The sequence below is a fragment of the Thunnus albacares genome, chromosome 1 (genome assembly GCF_914725855.1).
Source record: "Thunnus albacares chromosome 1, fThuAlb1.1, whole genome shotgun sequence".
NCBI lineage: Eukaryota > Metazoa > Chordata > Actinopteri > Scombriformes > Scombridae > Thunnus > Thunnus albacares.
In genome coordinates this window covers 23,321,721-23,346,172 of record NC_058106.1, presented here as the reverse complement: position 1 = coordinate 23,346,172, position 24,452 = coordinate 23,321,721, and the positions used below count along the sequence as shown (strand labels likewise).

The 24,452-nt window shown below is 38.6% G+C and overlaps 2 protein-coding genes across 3 annotated transcripts; one reads left to right on the top strand and one right to left on the bottom strand.

The window, feature by feature from the left end:
• The first annotated feature begins 5,320 nt into the window (after positions 1-5,320).
• caprin1a (cell cycle associated protein 1a) lies at positions 5,321-14,949 on the top strand. Of its 2 annotated transcripts, XM_044350427.1 has the most exons (17): positions 5,321-5,488; positions 7,129-7,263; positions 7,924-7,986; positions 8,118-8,204; positions 8,645-8,886; positions 9,111-9,193; positions 9,432-9,587; positions 10,040-10,092; positions 10,204-10,287; positions 10,384-10,545; positions 10,687-10,795; positions 12,039-12,100; positions 12,323-12,454; positions 12,926-13,085; positions 13,757-13,945; positions 14,093-14,199; positions 14,347-14,949. In XM_044350427.1, exons 2-17 carry the CDS (start codon positions 7,129-7,131, stop codon positions 14,431-14,433), a joined length of 1,911 nt encoding a protein of 636 aa, XP_044206362.1. In that variant the 5' UTR covers positions 5,321-5,488; the 3' UTR covers positions 14,434-14,949. The 2 variants fall into 2 exon arrangements, with proteins under 2 accessions (XP_044206362.1, XP_044206372.1); XM_044350437.1 differs by lacking the exon at positions 12,323-12,454 and having other exon boundaries at positions 5,322-5,488.
• A 1,376-nt stretch (positions 14,950-16,325) lies between these two features.
• nucb2a (nucleobindin 2a) lies at positions 16,326-22,975 on the bottom strand. The gene is made up of 13 exons (XM_044350414.1): positions 22,871-22,975; positions 22,366-22,494; positions 21,209-21,316; positions 20,743-20,875; positions 20,460-20,563; positions 19,331-19,516; positions 18,982-19,072; positions 18,777-18,835; positions 18,606-18,698; positions 18,377-18,466; positions 18,110-18,280; positions 17,710-17,770; positions 16,326-17,621 (listed from the first exon to the last, which is right to left on the bottom strand). Exons 1-13 carry the CDS (start codon positions 22,892-22,894, stop codon positions 17,392-17,394), a joined length of 1,479 nt encoding a protein of 492 aa, XP_044206349.1. The 5' UTR covers positions 22,895-22,975; the 3' UTR covers positions 16,326-17,391.
• Between the last annotated feature and the right edge of the window lie 1,477 nt (positions 22,976-24,452).

The following is a 24,452-nucleotide window of genomic DNA, read 5'->3' as shown; positions in this document are numbered from 1 at the left end:
TGTTATTCCAAATCTATTTTCAGAGGTGGTCAAAAGACTATGAACCTCTGTTGGTGTTTCATCCCTGATTTGGCTTTCCAAGAGTTCCCATGATGCCCTCTGGGCCAGGCTCTGTAGGACAGAAGTGCCAGGTCTGCTCTGGTTTCACGCCGTCAGATAAGATCAGTTTGTGTGTTGGATTCCTGTCACAGAGCAGTCCAGGTTAGTGCTGACCCAGTAAAGCAGCTAAAGTTTGAGCTTCAGGAGCCAACGCTAGTCACGCAATGCCAGAACAGGAAGTCAAAGGTCATAGTTTACCTTTCCTCCACCTTCTCATTTACTCCATTCCTCACAGCAATAACCGACCATCTAACAACAACAAAACAAATATGCCTGAACTTCTCTTGGTATACAGGCTGTGTCTAAATATTATAATAGAAGAATGCAACAATAGTTTATGAGAAAGAAACCATGTTACAGTGTGTTTTTGATTCAAATTTTTTGATTGAATGAGTTGAATTATTTTTTTTATCTGTAATGCTTTCTCAAGCATTTTTGATTTTGATATTTTTGTTGATGTGCTGTGGTTAACAGTGGTGTGGAGAAAATGGCAGCACACATGCAGGACAAAAGAACTGTTACAAAGAAATAACAAAGAAGTTGTGCACACCCTCCTTCTTACCACACGTGAACAATAATTTCAATGCTCTATGTAAATAAAGTGTCACTCTTAACAAAGACTGATTTGCATTGCATATGTTGAAAAGCTGTTTGCTATTTTACCCACAAAATGTTCAGTGTGGTTGAATAGACATTTGATAATGCTTCCTCAGTTACTAATTATATCTTAGTATTTGTACATGTGTGGCTTGTCTTGTTGTAATAATCAACAAACAGTGGGGATTAATATTAATCTTACCTGCTACTTTTGACTGTAAGTCAGTGACTTGTTTCTTTAGATCATCCATTAAGCCTGAAATCCTTCACTCATAATTCATCTATTTGGAATATAAATACACATCTCACTATGGTCTGGCATTTTATCTTTGTTCTGACTTTATTAACATCTAACACATACAGTGGTTAAATCATTAGCAATGAGACTTAGAGTAAACATTGCTTACTGTTCTTGAACTATGTAATATGCAAAGCAGATGTTCTGAACTGAAGGTTGATATCATCACTTTTAACCAGCTGTCACATAAATCAAGCCATCATTCCTTAAATGGGTTGATTGAGTTCAATGACTTCTGTGTGGCTTACAAGGAACTTGTGATGAAAGAAAACCTTCACATGTAAACAAGTGGAAACCAAGAACACTTGAAAATTGGAAGAGAAGCCTGTTCTCTGTCCTCCAGAGAGTGTTACCAACCTTGGTTTAGAAATAAAAACGTAGTCTCCTAATATAAAAATAGAACATAGCAAAAGAATATATACAATTTGTGTATATTTGCCATATATAAAGATTTCTTCTTGTGCTAAATCCTAAGACTGGAAATTTTCTCCTTCGGTTGTAATCTACTGCACGCACACATGTGTGTGTATGTGAACGTACATACAAAATGGATTAATGCCAAACTTTGTGTTGGTACATTTGTGCATGAAATATAGACATATTCACAGTGTAATTACATAAAAACATAATTCACATCACCTATTACATGAATCTCCCTCCACAGACATGTAAATTAATATGTTTTATATGTAACTGAATTTGGATATTGGATTGGATATAAATGGTGACATGAAGTTATCGAAGATTCCTCAGTAAAATCTTACTGTGGTCACTATAACTAGAGACGAGCATTTTTGCACACATACAGATCCGCATCTTTTTTATACAGTGATAACTACCTGCATTTTCTGGTCAATTCTACTGTCAAACGGTTCATAATGAGATGTCAAAGCTGAGAGACAGAAAGAGAGAGAACGTTGTTAGACTAAGGACTGGACTAAGTCATGTTGTGAGGGACTCAAACAATAAAAGAAAATAAATGATTAAGCGTATGTGAAGATGTATAGTAGAGAGTGAGAGGCCATCTAATAGCAGGGCCAGTGCCAGAGTGCATACGGATGTATTTGTACCTTGATGGGTGTCTGCCATCAATACCAGCAGGATTACCCTGCTCATCTTCAGCTGCTGTGTCAGTTTACCTTCACACAAAACAGGACCCCAGCCCCTACAGAGCATCAGGTCAGCGTGCACTGTGTCCATACCTTCAAAAATATAAGTGGTCATGAATACACAGCAGTTTCGCAGCCCACCTCTGTGGCATAACACATTATAAGTCATACAGATTTTTTGAAAATACCACCATCACCAAAGGCATTGCTGGTATGGTCTTGTGAATGCACTGCAGTGAGAAATGGTGCATTTGGTTTTAAAAATGGGAAGAATGGGAGGCACTAATCATCATAGTTTGTCCCAGAAGACTGCATTGTAAACAAATCCACCCTTGAACCACACTCCAAAATCAAACCTCAGTCTTTGCATGCTGGTGAATAAAATTCTCTGGCTGTAATAATGATAATGATAGTAGTTAAGTGGAGAAGCTTGTAATCTGTCTGTAACACAGAGGGCCATGAATTATTAATGCTGCCCGACTAATTTAAGAGAGTCTGTGAGTGGAAAAAGCCTCCCTCCTTAAAAAAAAAGAAGAAAAAAAAAGTCTGGAAATACCCAAGATTCTGATTTCTCCTCTGTGTTTATTGTGTCTTATTACAAGATGAAAACACTTTTGGGACCTTTTGAGATAATGGAAGTGTGAGAAAAAATCATGGATGAGAAAATATAAAGATACATAATCTGAATGGGAGAGTAGAGGTAGAGAAAGAGGTCGCAGATGAATTCTTGTGCTTGCCTCAGCTTCACTACAAATGGTCTGGGGCCAAAGTGTTTGTGGGGCTCTTGTGGTTTTTCAGCCAATAAATCCTCAGCACATATTTAATCCAGTCAGATGTGCTGCAGAAGAGGAGCACTGAAGGATGTATGGCCATTACTCAGCTGCCCACATCAGAGAGAGAGGCCAAGGATCCCATACATCCCCACCTCACCAGTTATATGCATATCCAGCATCGGACAGAGAGTCAGACACACGGATCATAAAGGAGGTGTGAAAATTGAGTGTCAAAGTTCAGTGAAAAGGTTTGAAGCTGCAAGGGTTTGATAATAGTGATGCTCTCATATGCTGTTTTTTTTCACCATATGATGGAAAGTGTGAGATATTTGAACTTTCACTCTGATCTTTCAAAATGTAAATGTGTTTCTGAATACTTACCATATTGGAATAAAACCATGAGAACAAGCAAGAACATATCAATTCAGTCTCTGCGGAGAAATGTCTAAATGCAAACGTTTATTAATTGCACAGCATTTTAAATGTATAAACAGCATTTTCCAGTACTAAGTTTTAATGACTCATATCAACACTGGCTGTGTTGATTTTAAGAAATGAGTATTAAATCAGTGATACCACTGTTTGTATACGTACATGTGTACTGCATTGTGTTTTGGCTTGGTTGTATTTACGTAGAACAACCTGGTCATGACAATTACTCTGAAGTACAACCTAAACACCTGAGGAAACCCCTGTTCTGCTCTTCTTTTTTACTCTTCTATATATTACTCTCTTTATTTTATTCAATTCCAGCACATGGTCGCTTGGTTACTACGTGATGGCAAAGAGAGAACATCAAATTTCAACAACAGCAAGATAAGTACACTAGAGGACTATTTGAGACAACAGCTAAGGTACTTGGCTATCAGATGTTTTTTAAGTAGGGGACCCTTCCAGTATATTTGCCACTTGCGCCATCTTCTGCTGGTTCTTTGCTATTACAGGGAATTACTTGTATTTCTGTCTGCTCATCTATGTCTTCAATACCTTACCTCATTTACTGTAGCTGGGATTTAACTATTTAAACTTGTCATCTATGATGGCTAAGAGTTTTCCTCACAGCATGATCATGGGGTCTGGACCAAAGAGGTCTCTTATAAACCTTACAAAAAGTCCTGCACAATACCTGCCGAACTCCTTCACAACTGAAACATATTCCTGAATGATTTTTTTGGTAAGGGAAGTTTACGTTTTGTTAAAGTCAAACAGCAGCTGTCCAGATCTTACAACTTTATGTATGATGTTGTTAATACATAATTATAGTCCCGCTCCACTCAAAAATATGTTTTTCTTCTAGTTCCTTCAGTTGGATGTTTTAGCTTCACTGTACAGAATGATGTATGTGCAAAGTTTGACACTAGAGGGCTGTTTTCATATTATTCTGCTGAAAGAGGAAAGTTTCTCTGTGCTCAGTGAAAATCTGATTTTAAGGGGCGAGACTACAAGCATTATCTGTGACATCACAAACAGTTTGGCGCCAATCAAGGGTCAGTATTAAATTTACAATGTAATGTGGAAACTTGAAGCCTCCAGTACACAAACAATGAGAATGAACTCTACAGTGAAGTAAGAAACATCTTGTGTCCAGCAGTTAAACCTTAGAAAAGAAAAATATTTGCACATTTATAGATTCTGTGATTTTTAATGAGGGAGAAGTAAATGTCATTATAAGGATTTTAACAAGACAATTCAACATTTCAGACACAAATTATTATTCAAAGTAGAGTATTTTATATAAGTCTTAAAACATGCCTGGAGGGGATCTTTAAGGAAATCTCTTCTGGGTTATTTTTGGAAATAAGTGGCACAAGAATCACTTTTTTCCAACACATTGCAAATTATGTTTGGAACCCCACCAACAATGCTTAGAGCAAAGGCTCTAATCTACATAAAGTTGGCCATACGTCATATGTGTGTCTGCAGCTGAAACCAACAATATCTCAAACAAAAACATTTTTTGTTCAACAGAATCTATAAATATGCAAACATTTTTCATTTCAAAAGTTTTACCTCTGGACACAAACTATTTCTGATGTTACAAATAATGTTTATAGGCCCACCCTTTAAAATCAGATTTTCAGTGAGCAGAGAAACACTTTACACTTTCAGCAGATGAATGTGAAAACAGCCTACAAGTGTCAAACTCTGAACATACATCATTCTGCACAGTGAAGCTCAAACATCCAACTGAAAGAACAAGAAGAAAAACTATTTTGAGTGGAGGAGGACTTTAATTATGTCTTACAACATCATACATTAGGCAAAGAAATTTCTAGTAAAGATGAAAATAATAAGAAGCAAACACCGTCATTCATAAACATTCAATTGGAATCCTATTTAATTTTACAACAGTGTACTGTAATTACACATGTTCAACTGCAGCATCATCTTACAATAGAATGACATTTTTTCTTTTGTTTTATTGTCAGGCAGTCTTGAAGTTAGCAGAGGGGTCCTTGTAGCCGCTAGCAGCAGCTACTCAGCCACTGGCCGGTGTGAGCCTGAGCATCCTTCTAGAAAAATACCACGGAAAGTGAAAGACTCAGACTGCACCTATACAGTTAACGTTAACCCCGTCTAAGGAAATCTCTTTGAAGACAAAGAGTATAAAGGTATGGGATTCATGTCATCGTCAACAAATGGCTCATTAATCTGTTAGCTATGCGCCTCATAAAATCGTCTTTTGTCATCTTTACTCGAGACGAAACGAGCACATAACGAGCTGTCGCAGCGTCCCGAGATGGTCTTTGTTTTTCACAGTTGAAGTCGTCGTGTATTATCGTTTCTTTTATAAACACCAGAAATGTCTTTTTTATTGATTATTAAGTAGCAACTGACATCCGGTTAACTCAAAGAGTATTAGCCGCATAATGTTAACGAGCACGCTAACTTAGCTTTCCAGCTAACAATGGGACAGGGAGATTAAGACCTGCGCTGGCCGCTTACTAAATATAACGTTATCTGAGTTAGCGTTTGGCAGTTTACGGTAACCTGGAAAAGTGAACACCTGGCCTACTAAGAAAGCCAGAAACGTCAACGCTACGTATTAACAGTTATAGCATCTGTCAGCGACGTTAGCCGGTGTCTTCAAAGGAGCTATAAGCTTTTTAACTTTTAAAAGCAGGGCCGACATTTTCACTTTGGATAAGTTCCTCTGTTAAATTCCTTATTCAGTTCAGAGTCTATGCATTTAGCTAACCCCAACTAACCATGTACCTAACTTTAGAACCCAAGGTAACCATACTCGGTTTTATTCGTTTCTTAGGCCAAATCAAAGACTGGTTAATTTGCTCGATAACGTCGGTATCACTTCCCCTCATAGTCACAGCCTCCCTAGTATCCTGATGTTAATCCTGCTCGACAGTAAATCCGGTCAGTTAGTAAAAACAATGCGATTCAAAACTTACTAACGTTACATAAAGTGAATAACGTCATCCTGGGTAATCTCAGTATCAGATAAATTTATATGATTGACATTTACAGGTGGCAGTCATCAAACGGTGTTCAATGACACCGTTTGCAAAAAATTAATGGAAATGTTTCTTTAAGCAGTTTAATCAGAAATAAGATTATAACACAGGCACATACACGCATATTTATATACATATATATGTAGACAAACATACATAGCTTTAATTGGCATTAGTTTACCTGAAAATGAAAATATCTTTTTCTAATCCAGTATAGGAGCAACAAACACAATATACAGCAATAATAATGTTAACATATTCATATAAATAACTTGGACATGTGTAAATAATACAAATCCAAAGCTACAGATATTTGAAATGATTCAGGAGCAAATCCATGTCTATACCTGTCTATACACTGCAAAGATTACCTATTTTTTCCACCCAACAGTTAAATAGTAAGGTGTATTGACAGACTGGGATCTAAAAGCAGAATCTATAATGGAAGTGAAACATTCTTTTTATCAACAAAGACAGCCTGAGAAGTTTCTGAGATCAACAGCGCGGTAAAGAAGATGTGCAACCTTGACTGCTTATATTCATTTGTTTATTCTCTAGTTGTGAATAGACACCTAGAAAATAAACGTTGGCCATAAGAACATATTATAGGCTAATACCCACTGTAAAGTGAAAAAGAAACACTTCTCATGCCCATTAGCAATGTTCTTAACATGTGGCTGATGCGGTTAAGTCCTGTTCTTTGGGGTAATGAGCAGGTCAAATTACAGAAGATCATCTGAACAAAAATTTCCATATTTCCTCCACCCTCTCCCCCCATATAGATGCCTTCAGCAATGGTTGGCAACAATGCTGTCCAGTCTGCCATTCCAGACCTGGGAAATGGAAGTCATTCAGAGACCATGAAGCAGGTTCTTGGTGTGGTTGACAAGAAGGTTCGCAACATGGAAAAGAAAAAGGTACCTCTAGTGTTTTAAATATTAAATATTGGTTGATTGATTAGGCAGGATATAAGATTTATATTTTCTTTGTGAATGTGTTGTACTGGATGTCCTCCGAAGTTTTTAAGAACGCAGGATATCATCAAATTTATTCTAAATATTATAGGATACAGGTTAGGGAAGATACTGTGGGTTTATCTAGTGAGTTGTTCTAGTCAATTTTTAAATTAACTTTTTAAGTGCTGACCAATAGTGACAGTCCATCAGTTAACGGATTTGGGTGTGTATGCTGATAAAACATAGCAGCAAGGTCAGAAACTGTCTTTCATTTCACCTTAACATTCAAATCTGATACTGGATTCGGAATTTCAAGACTCATTGAGTTTGCTCCCATTTTCTCCACACAGCAGTCTGTCCCAGGTCTATGTCCTAGACATGCTAGTTCTTGTAACCTAGTTTGTTCTTACTGGCATTGCTTGTGTTTACAAAACGATGGATCTGTTCTGACTAGGCTCACATTCATATATAAAACCATATTGATAAGTAAGGCTCCGAATGTGAGACGTCAATTTCTGTTAAGCAAGGATGATTTTTTAAATTCCTTTTTCATATGTCTGTTGTTTCATCCCACTTGAAATATCTCTACATAACATCTGGCATTTTTTAATACTCTTTCAGTCCAAACTGGATGACTATCAAGCAAAGAAGGATAAGGGAGAAAGACTGAATCAAGATCAGTTGGTATGTACAAGACATTTGCTGTTCATTTGTACATGGGGCCTTGTTTTATTACAGTCTTCTGTGAACAAAATATATGTCTTAGATGATACACAAATTTCAATTTCAATTTTCTTTCCATGACGTACCTGAAGGAGGCGCTGACAAAGTACCAAGAGATCACCAACAACCTTGAGTTTGCTCGAGAATTGCAGAAGAGCTTCCTGGCATTGGGCCAAGAGGTGAGTCCTAAGTTATATTTATTCTTGTGATCTATGCAAACCTTGTTATCATTCAATTGAAACATGTTTTCCGTAACATTTCATGCCCACTTTGGAAAACTACATAATCGCAAAATCTACATTGAGATCTCGCTTACAAATTTAAACGTCACCACCATCTGTAAGGTAACTGATACTGTACTCAAAGGACCTTCATAACAACCCCTCTTAAACATGACAAGAATTTACAGTACAGACTGACTCAGGAAAGTCTGAAATATCAAAAGTCATTAAGGGAACAGAGGGGTGATTGGCATTGAACAGCACAACCTCTTAGCTCCTGGCTCATTGACATTTCTATATTTTACAAGTGCGGCGATGTACAGGGTGCACTTTGGTGGTGGTGATTTGTTGGGGAAATCTTGTGATGCTCAGAAACATGTCTGACTTTGTGCGTTCAGGTTCAAAAGGCAGTGAAGAAAACTGCAAGACGGGAGCAGCTGCAGCGGGAGGAGGGGGAACAACGGCGGCTTAAGACAGTATTGGAGCTGCAGTTTTTACTGGACCAGTTGGGAGATGACAATGTCAGGCAGGACCTGAAACGGCCTGATGCCTCTGGTTCTCCCTTGTTAACTGATGCTGATCTCACATCCCTTGATGAGTTGTACAAACTTGTGGGACCTGATAGGAACTATGACGTCAGGTAGGGGGCACCTCCTGTGTTTTTTTTTTTTTAGTGCCACAAACATTTAAGATATATTGTGATCATAATGTGTAGTGGGTACATAATATTTTGTGCAAGTAATGGAAATAATCTGCAAGGAGATGCAGTTTTGTCACTGGCTCAGTGAGCAAGGGTACAGAAACGGAGCCAAGAGTATAATACTAAATTGTATGAGTATATTCCCCCGTGTGTGTGACTTGCAGGTTGACTGAGCAATATGATGAGGCCTCAGTACACTTGTGGGAACTACTTGAGGGCCGAGACAAGGCTGTGGCAGGGACCACATGTAAGTATTTTCATGGCTCATGGAACGTTGATTTAAAGCTAATAAAATGTTCTTTATTGTACCAACACAGTATGTATACTGTGTGTGTGTGTGTGTGTGTATTACACATTGCAGTAAAATCCAATAAATAGACTTCAGTTAATACTGTTATTTGATTCTCAACCACCATGCACACAATTAAATTGTTAATTTAACAATGAGTTGAGTGTTTTCCTGACTTATACTATCTTTGTTCCAGATAAGTCACTGAAGGACACTCTGGACAAGGTGCTGCTGAGTGGTTACTTTGACAGAGCACAAACTCATCAGAATGGCACGTGTGAGGAGGAGGAGGAGCAGGGGAAGCAGATCGTGGTGGCTGAGTCTAACGCTGGGGAGCAGCCATCAGAACCCGGTAACCTCTCTAACAAAACATTTAGACCTGCAACGATTAGTCAATCAACAGAAAATTAATCAGCAACTATTTTGATAATCGATTAGTTGTTTTGAGTCATTTTTTAAGAAAAAATGCCCAAATTCTCTTGATTCCAGCTTTTCAGATGTGAACATTTTCTGGTTTCTTTAGTCTTGTATGATAGTAAACTTAATACATTTGGGTTGTTGACTGTTGATTGGGTCAAAAGAAGACATTTGAGGATACCCTGGGTTCTGGGAAACAGTGATTGACTTTTTTTCACCATTTTCTGATGTTTTGTAGACCAAACAGCTGATCGATTAATTGAGAAAATAATTGTCAGATTAATCAAGAAGGAAAAATAATTTAGTTGCAGCTCTAAACACATTAACAGACGTGTGTGTCAGTAGCCCTGTCGAAAAACTGTCTTTACTTTTCTTTATTTCTTTCAGAAGGAACAGCTACTGAAAATTATACAGAGCCAATAAAAATGGAAACCACAGAGGTGAGATTTGTATGACTATTGCAAATATACTGCAATAAGAAAATCATGATTTTAAAATTGAAAGCCTTTTTGTTTTTTGTCAGATGTTACAGTATGTTTTTTGTGTTACAGTTTGTAAACAGACAGTTCATTCCAGAAACCACGTACAGCAGCACAGACAAAGACCAAGTGGAGGAGTGGACAGTGGAGGCACAGGTATGCTGCACTATTGTATCACCACAGAATTCATATTTCCCCTATTGGAGCACACTCTAATGTCCCCGTCACACGCCGTGTCTGTGTGCCTGATAGATGGTGAATTCCCTCCAGCACCAGCCCCCTGCCCAGCTGGCTCCAGAACCAGCCGTTACTGTGAACCATGTCTCTCCCCCTCCGGCCAACGACCCAGTGGTCAGAAAGCAGGCGGTGCAAGATCTAATGGCCCAGATGCAAGGAACGTACAACTTCATGCAGGTGAGAAGGTCCAGCATGTACTGTAATTCAGCTCATGACAGTTACTGCTCAGCGGTGGACGTTGTGTGCTCTATTTCTGTGTCAGTAGTCACAGATGTCACCAGTTTATAACCATACATTTACTCTTATTTGGTTCCCCAGGACTCCATGTTGGAGTTCGATGGCCAGGCTCTTGACCCAGCCATTGTGTCCGCCCAGCCGATGAAGCCTGTGCAGACTGTTGACCTGCAGCAGATGGGCTGTGCTTCATGTGAGCGCAGTTAATTTACCTTGATTCTGACCAGCTTCTCTCACTGTCCTGGTATTTGTCTGGCATCTGGTCATTTTAAAAATCTTTTGTTTTCTAAAGCCACATTTCGACCGCAGGAACTTTCCCCAGGAACTAAGAACCTTTTGAAGAACTCAGTTCCTCAACCTGCGTTTCCACCAGAGGGACCAGGGTTTAAATAAAGGTCCAGGGAGATCGTTTTACCCCCAAAAAGTCCCTGCTTAGGGGGTAGTACTTTCCAAAAGTACAGGAACTTTTGGGGCGGGGTTTGCAAGGATGACCATCGCTGATTGGTCAAACACAAACAGAAGCTCTTAGTTTTGTTTTCCTCTTCTGCATTTCTCCTTTTCATTCACTTATTACATCCAGCAGTAAATACAAAGAACAACAGGACAAAGCTGTGTTGTTTTCTTTTCCTTGTGTGAATGCTGTGTCTCATTTTTTAATTCCTCATGATCTACCTGGTTCCTCAGATTCAGTGGAAACGCAAACAGGACTGCACTACAGGGACTTAAAGTTCCAAGTTTAGTTCCTGAGATTAGTTCCTCTGGGTCCAAAGTACCTGGAACTTTTAGTCGAGATGGGCTTAAGGGTGTTTTCAAACCTGTAGTTCGTTTGCTCTGGTTGAAGGAGTCCAATCAGTGGAGAATTTGGTAAACTTGTTGCGTTTTCCTCTTGATTCAGTTTCTTTTCACACAGGAAAAAAAATTCAAGCCAACCAAAATGCGTCACTCATGTTGCGTGAGAACATTTACTCTGCTCGTTGGTCAGATGTGTCTGGGGTAGGAAGCAAGAACATAAACACAGGAAGAAGGTCGAGAGGAAGGTCCTATCTGCCCAAATATCAAAAAGGCAACGTGGTTCACTGCTAGTCAGACCTCAATTCATTCTCCAGATAGCTGCTATCGACTGTTGATTTCGCTCATCTGCATCCCACTTACCTCAAACTTGCAGAGTATGCCTTGTAGATGGGGTCAAATCGAGGCGGGATCATGTTCCCACCACAACGTAATCGCTCCAGAATTTGTTTCAATTCCTCTAAAGGGTGCAGGTCAGAATACAATTGCAATGTTTAGATCCACCCAAAGGAGTCGTGTCCGATTCAGCTGGACTAAACAATGCAGGTTTGAAAACGCCCTAACTTGGTTAAATTATCCTATTAGGGTATTAAACCAGTTAATAAGATTTTTTTTTTCTTAAGCACTTCTCTTTATATTCCTAACAGCACACTCAGAGTCCAGACTTCCTCAAACAAGTTCAGTGTCTGGACCACAGGAATCCTCACAAGTAAGTAGAGTGGAAGCACAGCCGAAAATGGTAGAAAGTAACGCACATCTACAGGGAGTCATTTGATTCATTTGAATATGAACATAAAGCTGAAGGGAGCTTTAAGATTAAAAACCAGAGCGTTGGTGTGGACAAAAATTTACTGTCTCTCCCGTTCACCTCTCCACAATCCTCCTTTTCTTCCCTCCTGAATTCCCTCCTTCAACCCCACCCACCCCCCAGGCCTCGATGTCTCTGTCTTCTGAGCAGTCCCCTGCCCCATGCTCCCTGTCCTCTGCCTTCCCACCTGTCTCCAAACCCACCCACACAGGAGGCATCAATGTCAACGCAGCACCCTTCCAGTCAGTGCAAGCGGTATGCTTTGTATCTGAGTCCAATTAAACAATACAGCACCTCCTCGGACTTACTTAATTAATTGTGTTGGAAACGGATTCCATACTTGGATTTACTAGCTGAAGCTATAAGAATAAATCAGAAATACAGGCTGGGTAACACTGCTAAGAAATAACAGCATATGAATGGTTGATTATTGGTGGACCGTCTACACAGGCAACAATTAGACATGTCCCTTCTTTTCCCAATCCTACGTCTCGCTCCTCCTCTACCTCGCTGAACACCCTTTTTTCTCTAGCCATATAGAGCTTCATAATTCTGAACATTTTATGTAATACCTTATCCTAATCTTACAATCTGACTGGTGTATTATTATTACTGTTATACTATATCATTATATTATCAAGCTGGAACTTGTATGGACATTGTGATTGGGATATTGTTTGGATGTGGACAGAAATGCAGAAAACTTTTTTTTCCCCCCTTTTTTAGGTATTTAACCTGAATGCACCTGTGCCGCCAGCCACTGATGGCCAAGCAGATCCTCTGAAGCAGCCTAGCCAGTTCCCTGGTGGCTATGGACAGGGCTTTAGCAGCCAGTCAGAGAATACTGTAGACCAGCCTGACATCCCACAGGAGACACTACAGTCAGGTGAGGGATGAGTGACAGATGGTTGTTTGTTTTTGGAAACAAATTCAAACTGTCAACATTGTTTGGCATCACATCTATATTCACCTGATAGTATACAAGGGCAGGGTTAACCAGTAAACTTAACCAGTTGGTGTGAAATACTGTCCGAACACATCAGAATAATCAAATATGGGGATAACATACTTAATGCACATTTTCAGGCAATCTCTACCAGAAGACATTTGTTGTGTTGCACTTGTTTGTACACATAAAAAAGTGACAGAATTGTTGAGTAATGAATGAATTAAAGAAATTGTTGGATGCAGCCCACCAAATAATGACATCAGAAAGATGTGGGGGATGGAGTTTCTGAAGCTTTTCAACCATGCAGCAAGCACTTCTGTTGACGCATACTGGCCCCTTTGGTATTAAGAGGAAACATTTATACAAACTTAAAGTTTGTGTGCATTTTACATGAAAGATATGTTTAGATATTATGTTAATTGCCAGTTAAAGGACAGTGTAGTTTCACCATGCTGGGGATAATAAAGCTAAAGTAGGAGTTGATCAATTTTTTTAAATTTTATTTTCAGCTTGCAGAAATATATCTTATGTTTTAAAACTACACTGCAGAACATTCACCAGTGCATCATAGACTTTTAAAGTATTTTGTCTCATTTGCTTCTGTTCAGTTGTTGCTGGGTTCCAGCCCCAAGCCCAGGTCATGCCCCCAACAGGCGGACATGAAGAGTCGTCACCAGGTGCAGGATTTGGACAGTCAGGCCAGTCCTTTTACAACAGCAGGGCCGTGCCCAGGGGTGGACCCAGGAACCCCCGTGGTATGATGAATGGCTACCGGGGGTCCTCTAATGGATTTAGAGGTACATGCATCAAGCTGTATAGATATATATGCAGTGACCTAATTATTCATTGTATTGACAAAATTATATGTTGATGTTACACATTGTTGCTTTCAAGTGAAAACCCATTAAGGCCACTATTTATCATAATGTTTTTTTTGTCATCAGGGGGATATGAAGGCTATCGCCCTCCTTTCTCAAATGCTCCCAACAGTGGTTATGGTCAAACCCAATATAACACGCCCCGGGACTATTCAAATAGCACCTACCAAAGGGTAAGTTTTCCTTTGATAATTAAACAAACATCATGTAACAAAAAGCTCATATAATATCTCATTATCATTCTCAGATTTGATAGTTAAGGGTTTAATGTACCAATGTATCAGTGGTCATTGATGTTAAATTTCTGTTTTTTCTTGTAGGAGGGCTATCAGCAAGGATACAAACGAGGAGCTGCCCAAGGACCTCGAGGTTTGTCTCGAGGAAACGCTCAAGCAATGAGATCCTAAAAGATCCTAAGGACCGTCAAGTCGCGCCACGTTGAACATTCAGGATTTTTGAATGTGTTCGCCCCAGCTCACTTTTATAACAATGTTTTGTTTCTCATTGGTAATCTTATTTTTTTAACTCCTGGCCTACTTATCAGTCAGTCTGCTTTGGTCTGTCTAGATCCTCTTAATGTTTTAACACAAAATGCTGAACTTCACATGAACATGTAGGATTATCAGCAAGTCTGTGTGGTATAAAACAACAAATAGATATTCCTGTAAACTTGAAAGATTTCATTAATTTATTTTTTGTACAAAATAAATGCAAAAAATACCCTGCCACTGTCGATCTGATTCCATGATGATTATTTTCTTCTCCCCTGTGCTGTCAGCCACGTTTTTCCTCTTGATCCTATAGTTTTCATAAAGGCATTTAATGTTTATTTTTATTTACCCCATTGTCACCTCTTGCGCCATCACCTCTTTGTACGCTGATGTTATTAGTTGAGACTGTTTCAATAAAGTTGTGTTCTATTACCTGTTGTTTGCTGGTATTTCTTTGGTTTTGACTGGGTTGCATTTCGCTCACGTATATTTAAGGTGACACAACCAGCTGTTTTATTTGCTCGTCATATAACAATCTAATCCTGTAATTAAAGCCAATATGTATAGATGTCTTAATGTGATGATAGATGGCAAACATGTTTGTTTATACAGTAATGGTGATCTATATGTTTGCAGCATGTTCATTCTGCCACATTTAATGGCTTATAGTAGATATACGCTGACACTACTATACACATTTTAATGGATCATTCAGAAAGTGATCAAATCGGTTGCACAAACTTGAAAGGTTGTAGCTTTTTATTACCGAGGTGTACAGTATCATCAAATGATTATTTTATCCAGCAGCAAGCGATCAGAAAACACAATCTGTACATTTTGTGCAAATTATGATGCAGTTTTGTCTCAAAGAAACACTTGGCACAGAAAACTAATGACACAGCAAAAAGAGAAAAACATATATTCCATGTCTAAAGTTTGTATGAACAAATCCACAATAAGGCAGACCCGTTTATTCACAGGATGCAATGGAAATACCTCAAAACCAGTTTTACATGACCACTCTGTCAGCTAAAAGAAACCACAGCATTACATGAAAACATTAGATGGAACCTGGACTGTAGTCACACCAAACGGATATTTGGGAAAAAGTATACCATGCTATGAAGTTCCTCAAATTAGGTTAAGTAATAAACTTCTGCTGCCAGATACGGTGATGTGAACTGGATGCAAAGAAACCAAATGTAGAGGTTTTCATATGATATTTTTGATTTCAACAGACAACAGAAACAAACTGCTGCATTTTTGAGACACTAGTAATAGATTCAGCTCTTGTTTTGCCCTTTTTTCTAATAAAATCTTTCAGTTGACTTAACTAATTTAACAAATCTAGCAGCTGTGTCAACAAAATACTTTGATGCAGACAATAGTGATTGAGGACACCTTAGTAAAGGTCTACAGCTTACTTGCATGAGCTTCCCAACATCAAAACTGTTTCATTTAACAAATCAAAAATCATGATCAATTTTGATCAACTCATAAATAAACATGTCACATACACAGTTGTATATGAAAAATAGACTAAAATGCCCATTATACTGTAAGAATGCAAACTTAGTATTTAAGAGGCTTGCCATCTGCCCACTATGTGTGGCAATCAGGTTGCTTTGCAAATCTGTTTTGAACAGAATCATACTACCATACTGTAAGTAAACTCAAACTCCCATATCAGCATCTCTGAGTGTAATGAAATGAGGGGAAATATTTTGTTGTTTGGAGGGTGATTTCATGTCTATCTTTATTTTAAGAACTTAAAACCTTTATTCATTTTAACATCAAAGTAAGTGGAGAAAAATTGCAATTTGGTCCAAAAATGGACAGCTTTTAAAAGCCCAGTGCTCATCTCTTGAGGCAGAGCACACCTTTTCTACATTTGAGAGAATAATCTGACTACACACATGAAATAGTGGTCTTTCAATGTAGGTAAACAGCTGACACGGTATGACAGCAACCACAATGAACATTGAGAAAGGAGCAAAAATATCTGTGAAATGATTCCTTGACACAAGTATGAGGTCTCTGGAGCAACATGGGCTACACTGATTTATTGATTGGTTAAAAGATGGAAAGCTGAGGATAATGGATATAAAATATTAAGTGGTCTGTACTTTTTAAGTAAAATGCTTCTGGTTAATGACACTGAAATGTTGTGTAATGGTATCGTGCCTCTTTTGCAATTTAGGCTATTAATGTAATTGCAGAAAACATAAAAAAAGATGCCTTTCACTAAATTTCTCAAATGTGTGGTGCCATCCAAAGAAAAACCTGACAAACATGTCACACATGTAAAATAAACACTTAACTCTTGTTTGAAATGTTCACGGGTATCTTTATAATCAAGTCAGAAAATCTAAGTCAAAAATTCTAAGTCTGAAAAAACTTTTTACACCTTATCCCGCTCAACAGCTGCACTGAACATATCCAACAGGCTCGTGGATGAAAGTCATCAGGTTGTGGAGCCAGTAGTGTTTCGTTTTAGAGGTTCAAACAGTAGGCCATGAAAGCTCAACAAAATTATATTTTTTGTATAATCATATTACCAAACATTCTTGATAATTTCTAATGTTATCAAACTCAGCTCCTTGAAAATGTAAGTAGTTTTAAAATGCATGTCCTTGGTTGGTCATTTTACTTTCCATTATGTAATTCAAGAATTACAGTAATCAAACACTGGTATCGTTTAACAGGGATTCCTTTTGTGCTGCTCTCCTTCATCCCAAGTGCCCTCCAAACCCCTAAGTCATGCTGGTTAAAGAGGCCTAATAATCTGCAGGGACTGCTCCTCTGCACGCTGGACTGGAGGGGCTGCAAAAGTCTGGGTGTAAGGTTGTACAGGCTCAAGTTCTGACAGTATTTTTATGGCACATTATGCTGGCCTTGTAGGGCTTCTTGGTGGCCCGGTGGCAGATCATGGTGTGCTTGGGGAAGACCCTGCTGGCTCAGATCTTGATTTTGTTGATTATTATGTTCCTGAGGTGTATCTTGAGGAGCGTGGGCTGCAGGTTGATGCTCTTGGGATTGAGCCTCTTGTCCAGGATGCAACTGGCTGTCAGCTGCATGTATGTCTGGGATGGCATTTCCTTCAACTGTAACAAAGAAGGCCGTTTTACATTTCTCAAGACATCAGTCTGTAAAATCAAACTTTCCAAAAATAAATGAGATGGTGCAACTCACCGTGAACCTCAGGAGGGGGTTCAACTTTCTGTGATTTCAGTCGTTCCATATGCTCCACCGCCTGGAAAGAACAATGGAGTTTCACAAGTTTTTCTTGCATATGTACACAATACAATGTAGTCACATTAATTTGATTGCTTAAATAAAACTTGATGATTCATTTTTAGTTAGTTACTGAGATTCTGCTGATAAAAAATTCGGCACATTCACTGCCAGTAAGGATCAGATTATGCTAGAAAATAACTAGTTCATTCAATGTATTGAAGGAGGGCGTTTCTGAAGATGTTCGACTATCCAACAAGCAGTTCTGATGGAGTATATTGGCACGTCAAGCCTGCAGTTTTCAGTGTTGGCCTCGTTTGCAACTAAAAGTAATTCAAATGACAGTGTGCCACTCTACCTGTTGCAACTCAATTTTCTGTGCGTTAAGCTGCTCCTGTTGTCTCTCCAGCTCATCTCTCTGTTTCTGGAGGTCAACAGCCTTCAAGTTGAGGTCCTGCTCTTGCTGAGCAAGGTGCTCCTCAAACTCCCTCATCTCCTCGTCTGTGTAAGCCTGGTTCTGCTCCAAGGTCTGAAGAACACAAAGTGGATGTGACACCATTTCCTACCATGTGCCTACACTTCGAAATAATGTCAATGAGATACAGTCTCATGTATTGTGTCTCACCTCCCAACTATCTGGCTCCAAGAATTCTTTTTTCTTTGTAGCAACCAGGAACTCATCTAAAGAGACCAGCCTGTCTTTGTTAGAATCCACCTATGAGGAAGACAGGAGCAAAGAGCTTTATACAAAGGAATAGATTATATATGCTATACAGACAACAGTTAACAGGTGGAGGGGTACTGTGTGGAGTACAGTTTCATGAAAATAGGGCCCCGAGTGTAAATTACTGTACCTCATTCATAACATGCTCTCTCATACGTAACCTCTCCTCCTCCATCTCCACCATATCATCCTCTTCATTTGTAGGGTCATAGATTTTTTCCAGCTGAAATCACAGAGACCAACAGTCAATGCAGAGACCATTCACTGAAACATTACACATTTTCAGATGCAATGTCTTTACCTCCTTGGTGAACAATGCCTCCAGTTCCTGTTCGTCAAAGAAGCCATCTCCATTGGTATCTGCATCATGAAGAAGGGAAAAAATGACAACGTGGTAAACAAATGCACCATTTTTTGCTATATTTGACAATACAGATTATGTAGCACTGGATGAATGAACACCACCCCTCCAATCTTTAACAGGTGCAAGTTGGTAAAGTTCTTACCATGCAGGTTGAAAAAGGTTTTGGGGTCAAAATCCTCAGGATCTAAGCCATCAGCTTCTTCCCACACCTCCTTCAGTTGATTCTGGCTACCCTGAAACACAAAAGCAAAGTCAAATTTGAATTACAAATAAATAAATAGATAAATGACTCCTCATTTCAACCTTTTAGCAGATAGTTTACATATAAATTATCAAAATACACTACAAAGCCCATTATGTACAAATCAAGTACAATCAATATGTTTTATTTGCAATAATGCAACAAAAAAATACAAATGCACTAAAAAAAAGAGTTTCTCTTAATTAGCTGAAACAAAACACATCACGTTGTCTATCTGAATCAGACTTACTGGGTGGTTGACTTTAGGGTGGTCAGCGTGTTTTTTCCTCATCTCCTCATAGTGCTCCTCCTCTCTCTTTCTTTCATCCTCATCCAGTGTCTTCAGGTGTTCCCGTCTGTCGTGCTCTTTCATCATTTCATACTTCTTGAACTCCTCATGTCTCTCTTTGTCATAGTTCTCCAGATCTTTAGTGGCCTTGATGTAGGGACAAAATGATTTAGAAATTAATTTAGTGCAACGTCCTACTCAACACTTTATGGGAAATTACAGTTTTTTGTCCTGTTATCTTATCTGAATATTTTAAATTGGGCTATAGCTTGGAACCTAATCTAATTTACCACGCTGGATACAAACAGCATACAGTGTTGTTTAGATCTTCTGAATGTTTTTATCCGTCTTAGGCAGTCATTCAATTTGGTATGAAAATCAACTTGCAAAAAACTTGCTAAGGAAAGGCTACATTCTGTCTGAAAGAATTTGTCAAAATGACTTTATTGTTGTGACTGATCCTGCAGGTCCTCAGCATGTTCATGTGCTGATCATGTCAAGTCTGAGATCAGGGACATCCAGGTCAACTGCTAGACAGCACTGACATAAAATCAAACCTTAAAGATAAACTATGGTACAAAAATGAACAGTTAGAAAAAAAACGTTTTAATTGACAGTAGGTGCTGATAATAAAAAAGCAGGTCACATGACACTAGCTGCAGAAGGAACTGCAGGTTTCCATACTGCCACTACTGCTCTACACCTATTGTTTGCCTTCTTTTCCTTCCCGGATGTTGACAATTTATGGCTGTCTACAATTCACAGAGCTCTGACAATTACTTGTAGCTTATAAATAAAGCAGTTTTGTGTGGTCCTGTGTTGTTGTCCTTTTCTCAAGTGAAGCACAACACACAACATTTTCGTTGTGGGTCTGTCATAGGCTACTTTTGTGGACAAATTTCAGACTTATGACTCGTTGATTGGGGACCGCTTGTCCAATTGGGGACAAAAGTTATGTCGCCAATTTGGAAAAAAGCTGATTTTTGGGTCAGTGGTTAAGTTTAGGGTTAGGGTAAGGGTTAGGTTTAGGCAAGTAGTGTGTGTGTGTGTGTTTGTGTGTGTTTGTGTGTGAGATAGCGATTAGATTTACCGATTTGATGAGCCGATCCAGGTCATCCACTTCAAATGTATGTGGGTTCATGTGGTTCAAGTATTCAAACTGTTTCAGCAGAGCCTGGTGGTCCACGGCTATGTCTATCAGGGGGGTAAATTATACCATAAATAAGAACACACATACTATATATTGATACAGTATATAACATAGCATTTTCCCCATAACTTAATTTAGTACTGAGGTTATACCTTAAACATAAGATATATATAATTTAAATAATATTTAAATTAAATATAAGTTACAACTGAACACAACATACCATTCCCTCCTTCAAGGTCTTGTTTGGCCTTAATCAGGGTTCGGAGTCTGTTCACCTCCTGCCTCTTCAACTCATCCAGTTTTGTCCTGACATGATGGCTGACAAAGTCCAGTTCTTTGGCCAGTTTACCTTGCTATATTGTACATGAATACAACAGTTAGTACTATTCAACACTAAGGTTGTAGTAGAACACATACAAATATTTTTTACTAAAATATCTTTGTTTTTCATAGTTCTGTAAACTTAAAATTAATGGTATAGTGGACCAAAATTACAAGAGAAAAAGCCTGGATTGAGTGTTATTATTTCCCAAAATATCCATGATTTTCCCAAAAAATTAATCACATTCCTGGACAAGTGAGTCCAAAATTTTCCAACAAGAGTAGTGATTTCCTAACAATTTACTCAGGGCTGGTGGAAACTTCCCACCATGCTGATAAGACTAAACAAAAGGAGCACAGGATACCTTGATGTCTTCCATGTCGGTATTGTGGAGCTTTTCTCTGAAATGCTGATCTTTTTCTAGAAAATCGATGACTTCCCTGAGGTAGCGGTCATAGTGCAGCCCAGTTTCCTATAACATCAACAAATCAAATGTCACTTAAATACACCAAGCAAGAAATTTACTTATGTTTTATTATATAATAACATATTATTATCAGCATTTATCTGTAAGTATGATATACTGAAGACAGTGTTAGTGAGGAACAGAATATTTAGCTTTTTATGGGATACAGGTCTGCTGACTTGTATGGTCCTCTGTTGTTTGATACACAGATAACAGGTTTCGTATTAATGCATATAAACTGCTTTATTCCCTTCTGCAAATTCACTTACTGTTTGTGCAGCTGTTCTGTGGTTGAAGACTAGTAACCAAGAAGTAACAAAAAGGTTATATTTAGAGGAATTTTCACCACAAAGCAGAACTTACATAGTATTTGTTTAAGCTCTGTGCAGCCTAATGTGTCAAAATTTAAAATGGACTAACTTAAGGCAGAAATCAGAGACTCCAATCTGTGCACTCACAAAGCTAAAACATCTAGAGCTGTTGTACAAATAGCAAATTGGCTTTGTGGGATCATAAGTTTTGAGTTAAAATAATTTTATCTGATTAAGGCAATTTAATTTAATTGTAGCCCTATGAGAAATCAGCCCACCTCTCATTAAACTTAGTCTTGGCACTGTTCCTGCTGCCAAACTCTCTCCTGCTGCCAAACTATTAAGCAGCGGAAGTCATTTCTACTGATGTAATCATTAACTGTATAAAATGAATAAAGGCCAGTCACAAGTTGCCATAGCCCAAAATGAACCCTTACATGTGCTCATGCTGTTTTTCATTTTACAATTAAAAAAAAAAGATGAAATTCTCCATATTTGTAATGCTGCAAAGAGCAAAGACTTTTATTTCATACAAAAATGGAGCAAATAACCGATTATCAAAACCAGATCCAAATGGTCAACCAACAGAATCAACTTCTGTCATTTATTGAGCAGTGTAATCCATTGCTGGACTGTTTCAGGGCTGCCTAGCACAGCAGTAAGAAGACAGGACAGGACTTCTGCTTTGAGATCATTTCTTCATTAAAAACAGAGGTGTGTGTGTAAACAGCTGTGACTTCTCACCACACTAGCTGGAGGCTCTTCAGGCGTCTTCTCGGGCTCTTTGACTTTTGTCTTGTCTATACTGATGGGCACTGCCTCCACACTCAGCAGCTGGACCAGCAGGATGAGTAGGGCCCGGCTCCAACACATCTGGAAATGAGGACATTTAAACGTTACAGCAGTTGTATTGCTGTAACATGTAGTTACACTATACAGCACATGAAGATAAACAATCAGCATATGTTTGCGGGAACCAGAGCATTTAAATTGCCAGCTTCCTTATTTTCTCTTCAAACAGCTCTGCTAGTCTGCATTGGCTGCTCATTATTGGCCAGCTAATAATATCCACAGGAAGCTGTTGGTGTTAGCTTTAGCACTGCCACTGACACATTTGGTTAAGTAGCTACTAGCAAGCTACTCATGATATCAGTCTCAACGACACAGCTAACGCCACACGTCCATGATGACACTACAGATCATGTTGAAAGCTTCCCTGAAGAGCCCTTTAGGTAAGTGTCATACTCACTTTATTATGGATGCTGGACCTCATCTGTTCTGCTCACGTCGCTTCCTCTTAGCTGGACTTCCTGCTCGTCAGCACTGCAGATTGTCTCAGTGGTGGCGGTAACTCATCATTGGTCAGCGCAGCTGTCTGTCAAACTGACCAGCAAGTTGCGTTGCACTGGATCGTACGTGGCGAGATGACGACAGAGCAGGTGGGCGGTCCCTTCTTGTTGCGATAACGGCAATTTAATAGGGAGAAGGCCAGGAGAAACACATGATGTTATTCTGGTGGATCGACTTACAGTATGAGGAGTTTTTACCTCAATACAACATCCCTGTAACACCAGGGGATTATGCGAAGGTTTTTGGTGCAATCTCTTCAAGTAAGGTGAATAAGAGTAATGTGGGACAATTTCTGCAGTTGGCACATCAGCCATATATTTTGATATGAAGCCAACGCACTATAAATAAAGTTTATTATACCCGCAGCCCATTCTGAAATCCCCGTGGTGTTTTCTAATCATATCAGAAAAGAGAATGCAAATATCACACTTGGCATAGAAATGGCAAATATAAAAGTGTTCCTTGTTCCAAATTGTCCCATATTATGAGCCTTTGCTAATGTGGGACAGTTCAGGCTGAAATGTGGGACACTCATTGGGAGGCTGAAAGATGTATATCACCCGAATTCATACAATAAAAACTTATCTGGTCAGTAACACTCAAGGCCAAAGTGCATGCCCACATATGGTCATTTTAGTAATTACATTGTTTTTGCTACAATAGTATAGTAATGTATTATGTATAAATATAAGTAATAATAGTCTATGATTGCCAACCTGCTTAAAAATAAGTAAAAATGAAGCATTACAAGACTAAGACCCCTGAATAACTATTGGTATTGCAAATTTAATGTACTTAAATGCATATTTCACCAGTTTAATAACATATATGACTGTTCCACATTAGTAAAATCATGCTGGACCACATTTCAAACCATATTTTCTAAAGTAGGGCAATGAAAAATTGACTGAAATATAACATATGAAACATGTTTTCACCATATAATAGCATATTTTGATGCATTAATATATCATAAACACAATCTGATAACAATCGGCAGCAACATTGCTTCATTTATGGCAAATTTATATCCTTAACATTAAATTACTCTAAATCCTTGGAAGACTGCCCGCCCCAAACCATGGCATCACACGTGTGGAGTCATATGATTTCAGTCACATGACACCTCAGGTTTAATTTGACAGCAGTACTATTCATTAGCACTTGCTAGAAAAAGAGATAGATGCATTTTAGTTTAGGTTTCCCACATTTGGCAGTGTCCCACATTACACTAATTCACAACCAAGGGTTAATAATCAGTTTTTACTGACTTTTACTCCAATGCACTCTCCTGTACGGAAAACTTGTTTATACTATATATTACAAATCATTTAATTTTATTGGCCAGATTTCATTATCATAAAAGCAAATTTACTGGAAAAAGGCTGAACTTCTTGATTTTTACAAAGGAGGTCAAAGAGTACATTGATTCAATTCGATTTTCCTCTAATCCAAAGGCTGTAAAAACTCTGAAAACGTGT

Coding starts and splice junctions, on each gene's coding strand:
- nucb2a (XM_044350414.1), bottom strand. CDS start 22,894: ATGAGGTCCAGCATCCATAATAAA. Junction 19,517..20,459: donor TGGATCGGCTCATCAAATCG/GTAAATCTAATC, acceptor CCCTACATCAAG/GCCACTAAAGATCTGGAGAA. Junction 18,281..18,376: donor TGGAGCCAGATAGTTGGGAG/GTGAGACACAAT, acceptor TGTGTTCTTCAG/ACCTTGGAGCAGAACCAGGC.
- caprin1a (XM_044350427.1), top strand. CDS start 7,129: ATGCCTTCAGCAATGGTTGGCAACAATGCTGTCCAGTCTGCCATTCCA. Junction 9,588..10,039: donor GGAGCAGCCATCAGAACCCG/GTAACCTCTCTA, acceptor TATTTCTTTCAG/AAGGAACAGCTACTGAAAAT. Junction 10,288..10,383: donor AGTGGACAGTGGAGGCACAG/GTATGCTGCACT, acceptor TGTGCCTGATAG/ATGGTGAATTCCCTCCAGCA.